At 33.2% G+C, this 15,656-nt stretch overlaps 1 protein-coding gene across 5 annotated transcripts in view; it reads right to left on the bottom strand.

The window, feature by feature from the left end:
• The window catches only part of LOC140060207 (uncharacterized), a 54,995-nt gene that overhangs the window by 38,471 nt on the left and 868 nt on the right, over nucleotides 1–15,656 (bottom strand). For 4 of the 5 annotated variants that reach the window (XM_072106320.1, XM_072106321.1, XM_072106323.1 and 1 more), the window contains exons 2-4: nucleotides 7,736–7,806; nucleotides 6,855–7,037; nucleotides 3,789–3,971 (exon numbers count right to left, since the gene is read on the bottom strand). In XM_072106320.1, coding sequence (XP_071962421.1) covers nucleotides 3,789–3,971; nucleotides 6,855–7,037; nucleotides 7,736–7,806 — 437 coding nt within the window. The remainder of the gene's footprint in view (nucleotides 1–3,788; nucleotides 3,972–6,854; nucleotides 7,038–7,735; nucleotides 7,807–15,656) is intronic. The other variant, XM_072106325.1, reaches the window with a different exon arrangement.

Genomic DNA, 15,656 nt, shown 5'->3' with positions numbered 1-15,656 from the left:
GAGAGAAGCCCTTGATCAATGTTAGGACCAATCAAGGTGCTTTAAACAGTCCTGGCTTTGTTTGTCTCAAACCTGTTAGTGGCGGTAATTATCGCTGTTGGTTTCGATTAAATAAAATATAAAAAAAATAAATAAATAGAAAAAAAAATTGTACAGCGCTTTGGTCACTTGGAAAAGAAAAGATCAATGTATATGATAGAAACGTAAAAAACTCAACAGTTTCTTTCAGAACTATAATGGTATACCGCAAACTTTGCATCAATATTTGATTTTGCCAAGCAAACTTTTAAACCGTATATAATTATCTGTAAAATGATTAATTTCATATACAACAGAATTTACACTGTATATATTATCATAAAAAAAATAAGTCCAACATAAAATATAAAACATCACTTTAAACTGAATGTATTTTAAATAATCACATTAGTATGCGATAGCAGGTGTCATTGAAATTCCAGGTGTCACCTGGCAACGAAAACTAAGTTAACCAATCATTTCTCAATATTTATCTAAATCAAAAACTCACTGTGAAATGAATTAAATATCTAAATTTAATTTTACCTAAATATGTTGAAATCTATTTAAAGTTTCAACTAATGTTTAGAAATAACATTGGTACTATTACACCTGTGAGGATTATTAAAATATCACCTGGGTAGAAAATTGAGACAAACTTTAGCTGTTACATTTCTATCACATAACCTGGATTTACATTTCTATATTTCAACGGCAAATTAAATTGAAATAAAATGTAATAAAATATTATTGTAATAATAATTTAATTTCCTGTACAGGTATAGCAACAAAGTCGTTTGTAGGACAAATGGAAGTCAAAAGGATTCTATCAATTTGAATCAAAGGTCAAAGAACTGTATATATGAAAAATGGGAATAAAAACTAGAAACTGCAAAAATTGGGTCAACTGTTAGGGACTGTAAGATACAAAACGATTTAACACTTTATTATTATCTTCATAAAACAAGTCAAGTTGAAGTTTAACATTGGTGAAAAAGAGCAGGTAAACAAGAAAAACACATCAATAATTATTATAATAATTATATAACTTCATAATTTCTATCAATTTAAAATTTAACTAACAAGATATACTGTATGTACAGTAATATAATTTGGGTCTTTTTATAAAAAGGTTTGGCATTAAAATCTCATTAAAAAAATCCTTATTACGCCTATTTATTCACTGCTTTTGTTTACTCTTAAATAATCTATTTATGCAAACTTTATGTGACAAAAAAATGTGATGTGCCCAAATATGGACATCATGATGTCATATCATTATATTTAAGCATATCACTAGAATATTTGGGGACATCACACTTTTTTGTCACATAAAGTTTGGTAGTGTAGATAAAGCTTAAATTGAATTGTTTAGGGTAATCATACTGTACACACTGTTTATTGTCACCATAAAGGCTTCTACATTGAAAGAAACTAAAATCATAATTATTGTATTCAAAAGAAATGATGATAGTTGTGTGTTCATGGAATGTACCATTATCTGAAAGAAGTTTTTCATAAATTGTATATTCGAGTAGCTCTCTTCTCAGAGAAAATAGATCAATGCCGGTTTATCCAGGTAAGTTAGGCACGAAATAGACTCTAATTATTGTATTCAAAATATTGAGTTACTGCAGTAACTTCAGTAGAATATTGCTACAATTACTTTCAATGAGGTTTATAGGTTTGAATAAATTTTTGAATTTGAACAAATGTTTGTTTTCTTTTTTTGTGAGTCTGAATGTGAACGAGATAATGTAAAGAGAAAAAACTAATGTAGTGGGCGATTAAAAGGACGAATTGATTAAATGTTGGTCATGATCCAACCAGGATGCGATTGAATTATCACGCTTTTTATCAATTCTTTTAACTATTTTAATGTTATTACAAGCATAATGCATTTTTCATTATATAAAAAATAACAATTTTAATAAAAATGTTCAGTAATTGAATCATTTATATGGATCATTCAGATGACTTAATTTGATGAAACATCAGGTTTACAAACTAAAAAGCCTGATTGTGCAAATCATTGTATACTTATTTCAAATTTATGTCATTTTCCTAATTGAGGGGATTAAACACAACATTTATTTATACTTAACTTTATATGTCAGAGAGTTAAAACATAATCCAGAATAGATGCATACGTGACGTAAACAGCAGATATTTTTTAACCAATATGTACATAGTCATACATTAGCTTGCATTGTAATAATAATATTCAGTTTAAATAAATAATACAGTAGATAGAACCTTAGCTTGGGACCAAACAAAGTATCCTCTAAAGAGTGTCCCTTTAATAAGTGTTGGTCCTCTAAAGAGTGTCCCCTTGAATAAGTGTTTGTCCTCTAAAGAGTGTCCCTTTAATAAGTGTTGGTCCTCTAAAGAGTGTCCCTTTAATAAGTGTTTGTCCTCTAAAGAGTGTCCCTTGAATAAGTGTTGGTCCTCTAAAGAGTGTCCCTTTAATAAGTGTTTGTCCTCTAAAGAGTGTCCCTTGAATAAGTGTTGGTCCTCTAAAGAGTGTCCCTTTAATAAGTGTTGGTCCTCTAAAGAGTGTCCCTTTAATAAGTGTTGGTCCTCTAAAGAGTGTCCCTTGAATAAGTGTTGGTCCTCTAAAGAGTGTCCCTTGAATAAGTGTTGGTTTTAATATCAAAACATTTTACACTTAATAGAGATGTCCTCTGCATAGGTGTGTCCTAATGGAAATTATTGTTTTGACTTTTTGGTTTATGGCTGACATCTGTCACCAACGACAATTAGTTTTATATTCACCTGAATGATGGATGAAACTAAGCCAGGACTAAAGCACATTGCTTGGTCATCATATCAATCAATGATCAAGTGCTTCTCTCACCTAATGCCCACCTTGACCAGAGGAAAGGCATGAGCAAATAAGTCTGAGGCAGACACTATACTACAGTAGATGCAGAGTCAGCAATGCCTAATGGGGCCTCAGCTCCATACACAGTACCCAATATTCCCAGTGATCTAACCAGGCCCAACGTTGCTTAGTGATCTGACGAGAACTGTGGTAAAGCCGTTTTTAACTGTATAGGTACTCATTATTTTTTTTTAAAGAATTGTATAAAATTATGAGTACTCAAAACAAAACTTCAAAATGTTTTAAATTCTCCGTGAATGTTTTATCAAGAACTACAAGATATTCAATGTTAGAAGAAAAAAATGCTTATAAGCAACAATAATTGAATACTTTGACAGAAATTTAATTTGTCAACTTACAGTATAACGAACTTGTAAAAGGTTATATGGAAGTTACACAGCCATCACTTAAAAACCAGTCAAGTATTTAAAAATATCCCAAGAAGTATGTTAGCTAATGTACTGTAAGCTATTGATAAAGAAGAATACATTCTAAACAAACTATAAATGTACAAATAAAAACACACTTTCATGTTTTTACTCAATGATAAGTTTACTATTAAGTTAGTTAACACTTTTATGGTAAATAATAATAGCAAATAGCAGATGCAATATTCAACCATAATTAAATTTATAAAAATCTGTATGCAGAAAATGTTTATTCTGTGGGTAAAATATTTTCAGGATGTGTCAAAAAAATGTTACCTATAATTCTTACACAGAGAATTGTTATATAACATTAATAAGTTTTATATGAGCTGCTATATTCTCTTGCACTATACAAAAATTCAGATTTAGTACTACAATTTTTACAAAATCAAAAAAGTTAGTAAAGTGGGGAAAGAAAATGGATAAAAAGGTAAAGGTTTTTGCTGAGAGCTACCTACTGTAATAGGAACTGCAGCTTCTACAAGGCGATCCAAAGGCCATCCCTATTGAATTGCAACAATCCTCCATGTTGGTAGTCATGTCTGTAATGGGCGCTGCACAACGACTACCGCTTATCCTGCGGTAACACGCCCCTGGGGTGGTGGGGCGTGGCTGTATTTGTGACGATATCTGTGTACCTCCTATGACACAAAGAATACACATTGAGAACACGTCTCAGAAGCGTGATAGAAAAATTATAATTAATTTTAACTATTTGGTTAATTTATTTTGAAAATCTTTAAGGTCTAAATGTTCAAAGTCTTGTTTATTGTTTATTTAATACTTTATTTAAATATTCTATTTTTACATTATAATTTACAAAAATATCTTTATTATAATACTATTATTATTATTGCATTATTATAAAGCTATGGATTTGTTAGGCACATACCCTAATGAACATGAGTCTAATCATTCTTAGGATGTGAGCATGCATATATGACTATGATATGTAGTGCAAGACAAAGCTGCAAAAGAAATCTCAATATGTAATGATTATGTTGATTCAATAATGATGATGGTGGTGGTGGTGGTGGTGGTGGTGATGGTGGTGGTGGTGGCGATGGTGGTGGCGATGGTGATGGTGACAATGGTGATGGTGGCAATGGTGGTGGTGATGGTGGCGGTCATGGTTGGCGATGGTGGTGGTGGCGATGGTGGTGGTGGAGAAGGTGATGGTGGCGATGATGGTGATGGTGGTGGCGGTCATGGTTGGTGATGGCAATGGTTATGGTGGTGGCGATGGTGATGGTGGTGGTGGTGGCTGTGGTGATGGTGGCGGTCGTGGTTAGCGATGGCGAAGGTGGTGGTGGTGGCGAAGGTGGTGGTGGTGGCAATGGTGGTGGCAATGGTGGTGATGATAGTGGTGATGGTGGCGGTGGCTGTCGTGGTGATGATGATAATGATGATTTATCAATTATGATAATTATTAGTATAGCATGAAATATATTCAGATAATAATATTATTAGCCATTAATTCCTTTTTTAATATTATCTCACCATTTTCATACACTGTCTAAACTCTCGTCATCTCTTCATATAAACCAATCTAGTTTGAAACATACATGCAATTGAGTTAGTAATATTTGAACTTCAGTTTCCTAAAGAAAATGAAAGAACATCAAAAGAGAATGTCTATTTCTACAGTATGTACATTTTTTATATTTATTAAATGTCTCTAACAATTTAATTTGTTCGGTTTACAGTTCTTTTATATATAATAGACCAGATTACTTCATCAGGATGAATCAGTAGCTTTGTAGCTTGGCTACTCCACAGTAGTTACAAACAATTACATGCTGCTTACTTCGGCTTGAACCTAACAAACTAGCAAGCTTGGTGGTATAGAGATATGAACGCCAGATTAATGATCTGGAGGTCGCGGGTTCGAGTCTAGAATTACTTATTTTCACAATTAATTTCAATGTACTTTAATATAAAGTACAAATTAGGTCAGATTAGGGCAAAATATCAAAATTAAAATACTATTATTAATACTGCAAAAAGAAGTAGTTTTAAAAAACAAGTAATTGAAAATGACACACCTTAATTGAAACATGAAACTATAATTAAAAAACCAGAAAATCGAATTAAAAGCAAAAATCTGGTAAACATGATGTTTTTATTCTGTTAAAATCATTGTAAACCAACATACTAATTGAGTCTAAATCCAGAAGGGATTAACAAAAACAGAGGATATTCTAGAGGATTAACAGATTTCCGAATACAATACACCAACAAATTTAAATTGGAAAACACCCGTAGACCATCATGTAATTATTAAGCGTAATAAAACCGGAACTTTAGATTGCACTTAACCAAGTCGGTACCTATAACGATGTCCCAAAGGCTTGTGGATTAGTTAGTATAATCATAACCTATTTAAAGGTTATTTTTATCAATTGATCAATGACTATCTTCTTAGGTGGCATATGACAAAATGTTTCTGGAAATACACTCTTCTGACAGATTATATTTATTGACCATACAGTATCCTCATTCATTTACATTTATTTATAATTTCGCTAATTGTATTCACCCAAAGAATACTATAAATAGATTTTGACATAGATCTACTAGTATTAACATAACATGGATCTATTCTATGCATCATAATTATTTCCAATAACTATTTCACTTAATTCACCGATTGATTGATTGATTATTTTATCGATTAATTGAGATAATAGTAATGCAATACTGTACATAAATACTAGATTCACAATCTATGACATTTACATGTAAAATAATTTAACTAAATAATTATAATTCACTTAATAATAATACTAGTGTAAGTAAGAGACATTACAGTATGAATAATAGTTTTATATTATATGGTTTGTCTACTGTATGGTACCTCCTACAATACAATTCCTTGGTAAAAATAATCTCTAACAATAACATTTGTAGAAAATGTCAAGAACCATAGAACTGTCCTTTTAAATTAGGGTGTTAATCAATAATATTGCAACTCTAACCCTAACTCCCTATTGCATTCAAGAATAACTTCTTTATATAACATTGAAACAATTTATTTATCCCACAAAATATAAAATAATTGTATCCATTCATGGATTTTATTCTCAAGTTTAAACTTCACGTTGATACAAAGAACGCTAGTATTCACAGACTACTGTACTCTGTAATTATGCATAGTAAAATTACTATTATCAATCTAAACTGGGGATTTTGTTGACTGTAAAGATGTTTCGTTTGTCACACTTCCATAAAAGCTAGTTATTAAAAAATTGTTAGTAGTAAATAAACTTAGTATATCTGCAAGATCATGCTGTTACACATGCACAATATGTTTGATATTAGCCGGTAATACTTTTCAAGCGTTGTTAATGTTTTGAGCGAGAATGAAAAAAACAATTCATATTGTGTCGATCTGGGGAAATTATCTGGCGCACTGATAGGCATGCGGCATAAGTTAGCTGTTAATGGTTTTGGTACCGCTTCAAATATTAAAACAAGAACAAATGTTAGTTAAGATCAAAAGAAATTTTCGGATCTAAACTTACTATTGTAGTTCCACGACGTTCGGTAAACGGATAGCTGTCTATATCCGCCCACCGGTTGTGACTGAGTTCTCGTGGACGATATGGCTTGCCTTTCGCAATAATTTCCAGTGTATCCCGTAGGACATGTGCAATAGTTTGGACGCACACATTTCCCACCATTTTTACAGTACGGAACGCATACCGCTGGAAAATAAATTGTGAGCAACAATTGTTATCTGGTACCGATTTCAGCACTGTCTATTTTTAGTTCTTGGAACACAAAACATGCAAGTTGAAATTGCTATTCAATTATTACATATTTGAACTTTTGCACTTTAAATCATAATTGTAAAGGCATAATTCAATTATTGTACATTTATATGCTCCGTAAATAAAGATTTCTTGTTTCTTAAAATGACTGATAAAAGCAATACTGTTTTTGTTTTTTTGTCTTTCACCGGTTTTTTGACCTTTTTTTCTTCAAAAATGTTAATTTTTTTAATGTTATCAAAATTGGAAAAAGGAGAAATTATTTGTATTAATACTCAAATTTATATCTTTAAATTTAATTTATTCATGTATTTATAAAAAAAACCATTTTTTATTTGTTTTTGTCTTGTTGTCACAGCTGGTGGCGCGTTGTGTTTTTGGAAATGAAATAATAAAAAAAAAAAAAAAAAAAATGTCAAAATTAACTCGTTCTTGCGGTTCAATGAAAATAGCTCAGGGTGATTTAAGTTTATAAATAAAATCGAAAGGTTTAAAAAAAAAGAAAAGAAAAAAATACTTTTAATATTATATTAATTATTAAATATTAGAGTAGAACAGTGCACTTTAACAAGAATTGGAACACAAGGTCAGGTAAATTGGGGAAGGGAAGGGGGGATTAGCTCAGTACTTACGTTTTGTACATGATCCTGTTGAGGTGTCATAACTCCAGCCTGTGCAACATTTACTCCCGCAAATATTATATCTGACAAAAACAAAAGTTTACAAGTTGAGCAAGTACTGTAGAACACTAACAAGGTTTTTGTTTATCAAGATTTCTTCATCAGCAGTGTCACTTTCCACTTTCTCAGAGTAATCAGAACACTGAAAAGGAGTCATCAGAACACTGAAAAGCAGACATCAGAACACTGAAAAGGAGACATCAGAACACTGAAAAGGAGTCATCAGAACACTGAAAAGGAGTCATCAGAACACTGAAAAGGAGTCATCAGAACACTGAAAAGGAGTCATCAGAACACTGAAAAGGAGTCATCAGAACACTGAAAAGGAGTCATCAGAACACTGAAAAGGAGACATCAGAGCTCTGAATGGAAGTCAACAGAACTCCCTACGGGACCTTTTCCTACTTTAATAGTACTGTACTACTGCAGCACATACTGTATCTATATATTTAACTACAGTGGTAAATTTGTTTTTGAACACATACAGTAAGCTTCCATAAATAACCTTTAATTATAGTATTATTGAACATTTTTACAGTGTTTTCTCAATTAATTTTGTAGACGTAGAATAACAAAGCAGTAAACGCTGTCTACAATATTAAACTAGTTTGACAAAAAAGTGTGATGTGCCCAAATATGGTAGTTATATGACATCATCATTCCGTATGTGGGTACATCACATTTTTTTTAATAGTTTGATACACTGTAGACAGAGTTTAAGAAAATAAAGTTAAATTGTCATGAAATAGATCTGATCTGAATTCTGTATTAATTACTTTCACTAACTTTCAGTAATACACCAAAGCTATACACAGTGCGTCGCAGTAATATTACTCACATCAACTTTTTTTAATGACCAATTCATACAATTCAGGAAAACCATCTAGACACCACTTGAGAATTACAATTGTAACAAATTACGCCAAAATTAAATAGTAACCGGATACCTGATTATAAATAGCTTGAAATGTATCAACATTCCAAATAAATTATTTACAAGCTGGTGACTAAATACAAACTCAACTGGGAATAACATTTGTACATTATAATATAAAAGATAAGATAATAATCTATTTGGTGTAAACGGACACTATAGTGGAAATGGACACTAAAGCATTGTTCACACTAGAAAAAATGGTACTGTACTAAATTTAATCATGGTTTGTTTGCACTTTGATTATTCACATATAGTCTTTTCATGGTTTTGTTCTTCCTCAAAGGGGATATGGCCTATGCTGGTTTATCCAGGTAAGCTAGGCACAAATTCGACTGGTTGTTTTTAGGTCAATTTGATCTGCTGATTTGCTTAATTTGAACTGAGTTCAGTACATACTTCAATAAACTAACTAAAATATGAAAGTCCTACTGTAGCTGGATGAGTGTCTGTGGATGTGTATAGAAATTTTACAGTAGATCAGTTATAAAGACTGCGAACTTTGACCTGAAAAATGTAGTTTCTGTATAATTTACAACATATCACAACTGTTATAATATATTGAGCGAAACTATCCTTTTGACAAATTCATTGTGCTACAGGAAAAGCGTAGACAATGCTTTGCAATGATCAGACATACATCAGGGATTTTCATTCATAATTGGGTGGAGATTAAATCTGGCAGGGCTATCCCAACCTAGGCTGCCATTGATCAAAACAATTTTGAATTCAATGCAAAACAGAATGATTACTAATTTTTCTCGACTTTGGTGAAATGTAATGCTTCTTATACTCCTGTTGTTTTATGGTTTGTGTAGGCATACTGTCAAATAATATCCAATAAAAGAATCGCAACTTGATATGGCAATATTGAATTGAAATGGTGCTTACTTGTAATGTAATGCGACATTTATATAGCACTATTTCATGAAGATCAGAGCGCTGTGGACTTAGATGTTACACCTTTTCAACAACATTCTTCTCCCCTAAGGGTCACAGTGTGTGTGTGTTAACTAGTACACCGGGGTAACCCCTACTCGTCTCGAAAGATGTACTAGGTTCTTTTAAAGTGCACACGAGCAATATGCATACACTGGACCTACGGTTTATACTCCTTATCTACCACCAGACCCATGGAGCGAATTAGCCTTGAACCCTTGCCGATGTTATGGCTTAACCGCTCGTCCACTCACTCCTATTTGAGTGAAACTTAAAATTCCAGGGCCGTAGCTAGCATGAGGCAGATGAGGCGCTATCCTTGTCTGAAATTTTCAATTTTCACTACCCACTCCAATTCCCCAGTAGAGATCTTGTTTTATATTAATAATTATATTTAAAGCATCTTTGCCTCGTCTGATTTTAACCTTTCGCTACGACCTTAAATTCTACTAAAATTAGAACCTATCCTTTGTACAGGTTGGAATGCCAAATTTAAGTTTAGACACAGTACCATCATTGATGTATGTTCTCTGCAGCAGTGGGCAGGGCATACACACCCAAATCCTCTTCAAAGTCTTTGCCCACCTTAACAAATATGTATGACCTTTAGGTTCAATTGAATCCACCCAACCAAGAAACCTCTACCTAAATTTTTATTTTCACAGAGAAACTCTACACACGCTGGGGCACACACCATACAGAATTCTGGTGTTGATGCTCTGTTGTAATTTGTATAAACTCAAGAGTTTTAATTATTAGGCGATGTAAAAGCACTCTTCTTTTAGCTATATCCCTGAACTATATCATAACATTCTATTCTGTTAACAACATAAAATCAGATTTCAACAAAAGTGCTAATGTGACTTGACATGTGACAGTTGTAAAATTGATTTAAGTCTCAGCCTCTAGTCTCTAGTTCAAGTGTTTTGAAACACATGTATTTGTCATATAAACTTAATACCGATGGTCTAAAACAAATAAAAATTATTCTGAAAATTCTCTGATGAATTGTTAATGTTTTTTAAAGGTCAAAACAAAACGATGGAAATAATACAATTGAAAAAAAAAGATGAGAATAGAATTAACTTCAATAAAATATATTTTGACGTCGCCATGTATGATGCAATTCCAAGAAATGGAAAGAAATATTTAATTTGACATCTGAAAATGAAAATAGGTCTAGGACTCCAACGTAACATGGTTTTTATATTAACAGTATTCATGGTAACTATGACTATTGTTGTTCTAACACAAGGTCAAAAATAATGTTTTAATATAATGACTAAAATCTAGGGCATAGCACTGAAAAATGTTCAGGACAGTATGTAATTCACTGAATTGTATAGGTTTACGGACACTGTACAACCACTTTATCAATCAATCATATCCTGGCTGGCCGGAATATAAAGTTTTACAAATTGCAGTTGCATCGCCCCCACCCCACCCCTGAAAAGGGTAGTAATGAAATATATCAAATATTGTTGTAGCGGAAACTTTTTATGGTTGCTACATATTTTATTAAAGAAAAGTAAGCCGACGCACGCATGGTCGTATAGGCCTACTCACGTCACCCACAGGGGTAGCCAGAGTAGTCAGTCAGGCTAGGTTTTGCAAGATCCAGGGGCCTAGTAAGTCTCTGGATTCCAGCCCCAGATAGGTACAAGAAAAAGTCTCGGCGGTATTAGACAATTAATTACAGCAATCCGTCGCAATACGAGAGTAAGCACCTAACAGTTTTCGTATTTTTAATATTGATTACCTAAAAATAAAATTGTAATTGCCGCTGGTGTCCGTCGTCGGCGGTGTGTTGGTGGTTGAGAATACAAGTTGACGCTGGTGTCGCTGTTTTGCACTCAAATTATTAAATAAAAATCGATACTATACAGTAATCGATACGATATCGAAACAATTTGATAAAAGTTTATGTTTTCGATCATTTTTGTAGTATGTAAAGTTAGTTCAACAACTATTTTTTCAATAAATCTCCTAAACGTAAAAATCAATGAAAATCACATTTTATTCCACAAATTCAAAGTGTTATCTCTTTATTGGAATACTCTTGAGCCAAAGCAAAGTGACATACCATTTTACTAAAAACTATACAAAAATGTTATTCCATGGTGACATGTTTGCGCCAGGCGACAAGATGCACCTCAGGGAGTACAATTTAATTTCGATTAATTGGAATCAATTGTTTCTTCATGTTTTGACCTCTAAAATTCCTTGGCTTACATTATAGTACATCTATTCATCATCTGCCACTTATCCTGAGTCTTTTTAATCAAATTTCATCAGAGTCAAGATCACAGCTCGTAAGTAGCTACATGGTATATGACGTCAGAACGGCTACAAGCTTCCGTTTATACCAGACTCATTACCATGCCCCGTTTAATGGCACATAGTTTACACGGAAGCGTGGCATACTTTCACACTTGTACACATATTTTATAACATTAATTAGGCATAATGATATGTGAGAGAGTTTTACTTTAGAAAACCTCTTCTTTTGAGTCCATACCATTTTATGCAGCAAAATCCGACTCCCACACCAGATCCTTAGGCCTCCCTGAGATCCTGATGGATATTATAAATATAAAGAAAGGTCGTAAGGAACAATGAAGAGTCTTTGGATATTTTTCAGCAACTTAACGCGAATGCTGCTATTGTGGCGCGATAATAATAATAGTCAAAAGAATTGGTGGTTTCGTGGTTTCAACCTTTGGACGCGATTGTTTTTCCTGCCACCCCAAACATTCAGTAGGCCTACCTATAAGTTCCACTGTCGACTGCGGTCATTTTTCTGTCAAAAATGGGAAGGGCAGTCACATCATCCGCTTTGCGTAGGCACAAGGTGATTTGATGATAGGCAAAGACTAATTGTATTATCATTATACCCATGTCTTTATAATTAATTGTTGTCGTAATACTTAGAAACATTAGGCATACATTATATAGAGCAACGCACGTGGGAGAGATCCGTGATGACGACAGTCTGCACACGAGTTTGCGATCTCAAAGTTTTAAGAATAACGCAGAAATAAGAATTAATTGGAAAACTATGGCGGAAATTATTCATTAGCAGTCTGAAAAACACTCTTGTTGATTCTAAAATGTCCAAAAAAATTACGAACATTTTTGGTGGCAGACAAAATGAACTTAGAAAAAAAGTTAAACTTACCAGAATACTCATATTTTTACGTAAAGTCTCTGACAAAGCAGAAAATAAATTAAGAAAATGCGCTTTAACTGAGACCAAGTTATATAAAATGGCATCCGGTTTCAAGGAGGTCATGCAAGTTCACTAACCGACGATGAAACAATTTGTTTGCCAACAAACAAAATTGAAATATTTAGTTTTTCATTATCAGACACTTTATAATATTAAATTCAAAATATTAATATTCAATTATTTATTTATAAAACCTTGGTATCATCACGCACCGTTCTTTGAAACCATTAAGGCCTCAATAAGTTGTAATAATAAAAGTTGTTCTATAATTATTTTTACCAACCCAGAGGTATTTCTATCTAATACTAAATTCCTCCCCTTGATACGTCACGTGAATTTTTTCTTCTAAAAACTAAAATATAAAACTAAGTAGGCCTATAGGTCTATTATGTTCGCTATCATTTCACACGTTACGCTCACAGAAAACGAGACGTTAAAGTCGAGTGATGATGTCCACGCCACACGTTGACGTTTTATATCAAAACGACGACGTCCATGTCAGACGAAGACGTCCAAGCGTCAACTACTCGACGCCCACGAGTAGGTCTACGTCAACATCAAACTTGTAACAGAGATTTACAAACAATGAAACTTGGACGTCTGCACTAAACGTAATTACTACTATCGTACCGCTATAAGTTGGACACTAGGCCTATAAGGAAATTGAACCATTGCTGAACACAATGAGTGGTCCACTATAATAAAAAAACTCTATTAGGCCTACGCTTTTGTTGAAAACCGTGAGTTTGCTTGTGTTTGCAAACTGAAAGTTTTCTTTCTTTTCCAAACTTTTTTTCTGGCAAAATGTCTCAACATGGTTCCCACTAGGACAGCGGCAGTTCCAATAATCCATCGCTTGTGATTGGTCAAATCACTTACGTTGCGTTACGTCCTTGCTTTGCGTCGCACTAGATTTAACACTCTTACGCAAACAATGTCAACATTATTTGATCTCAAGTACGTTGCGAACATTAAAACAACATGAATGATTTGTTAGCAAACACCCGAGGAGAATACAACGTAAGCCAGCTTTTGGGATGAGTGGGACTTCCGGCAGTTTGTTCCACAGGATATAACAAGTGAAAACATGGCACGTTTGGTCAGCACACGTTGGTGCACGCGCCAACAACCAATGGACACAGGCCAAATACTGTAGAAAGTATGATGCTGAATGATTTGATGATTGGTGTAGTTCTAGCTGGCTATAGTTTGTGGTCCATCTATTAGATAACTGATTATCGTTGTAAGTAACGTTGACATTTTGAACAATTACCGACTGCCAAAAGCCCGTTTATACTACAGACAAACAATTAACGACTGCCAAAGGCCCGTTTATACTACTGACGAACAATTACCGACTGCCAAAGGCCCGTTTATACTACAGATAAACAATTACCGATTGTCAAAGACCCGTTTATTCTACAGACCATAAAGATCGACGATAGATAATTATAGGCCTATACGTTTTCCTACAAACAGAAGAAATCAGAAACATTTCTATCTAGATTAAATTATAACTCCATGCTAGAACTATAGGATAAACATTTATACAACCTTCGATGAAAACAACGGTATTAAAAATGTACATTTTTTTCTATTTATTCAGTCGAATGCGAGGTAGGCCTACACCACGGTCAAAACGCCGTAATTGAATAAACGCCGCATTGTATACTTATGTCACAGCCTAAGAACAATAATCAAAGCACTAAACTAATTTCAATTTTTCAATTTCAAAAGCATGACATTTCAATTGATCAAACATTTTTTTAATCAGAAGAGGTTAAAAGAGGGGAGAAAAGAAAGTTACATAAAGTGACATTAATTAAATAGGGGTCATGGATCTAAGTCCAAGTGACTTTGCGATTCACAGTAGGCCTACAATAATAAACAAGAAGAGTTACTATATTGAATATGCATATATGCAAAATTAATATTATTATTTCTTTAATATATCAAATAAGATGAAAAAGTGTTTGGCTTTAACTTACAGTAGTTTATCAAGAGAGGCAACGTAAGGACGTTCGCGCAACGCAAAAGCGAGTTGACCAATGACGAGTGACAGTTAACAAATAATCCATCGCGACTTACGTTGCGCTTACGACGATTCAATTGTGTATGTTTTTTTATTAGTACCTACTGTATCCCTTGATTGGGAAATTCAAAATTATATTTTCCTCTGAACGACCATATTATTGGGTGACTCCATAATGTGCACCATCGGTGAGGTAATTAGCCCATACGGTACACCTTTATTTTTAGAACATACTTGTGCATGTAGCCAGTAATTAATGATTCCTTGGCTGTATGGTGGCATGTTTTATGTCAAATGTTTATTTTGAATGCCAACTTTGTATGATAGCCTAATGACGTGTTTAACGTTTATTTTTGGTGATGTAACATAATCCTATCATCCATCATATTAATTAGGCCTATATTATTATAGTGCATGTTGTTCATTAATTAGGCCTAGGTCTATACTATTATTATAGTGCATGTTTTTTTTTGTTTTTTTTTATTCATATCTTAACATATTCATTTCACATTCATATGTTAACAAGTTCATTTCACGTTCTTGTTTTAACGTGTTTATACTTAACGTTCATTTCACATTCATATCTTAAGATATACATATTTTAAATTCATATCTAAGGTGTTCATATTCCATATATTCATATCTCAACATATTCATTTATAGTGCATGTTGTTCACAAAACGTTTTAAGAGGACTAACTGACGGCATTAAAGCTTGGTTCACACTACAGACGAACACA

Source organism: Antedon mediterranea, chromosome 10 (assembly GCF_964355755.1).
Source record: "Antedon mediterranea chromosome 10, ecAntMedi1.1, whole genome shotgun sequence".
NCBI lineage: Eukaryota > Metazoa > Echinodermata > Crinoidea > Comatulida > Antedonidae > Antedon > Antedon mediterranea.
The sequence above is the reverse complement of the archived record's forward strand: the minus strand, read 5'-3'. Positions and strand labels throughout refer to the sequence as shown.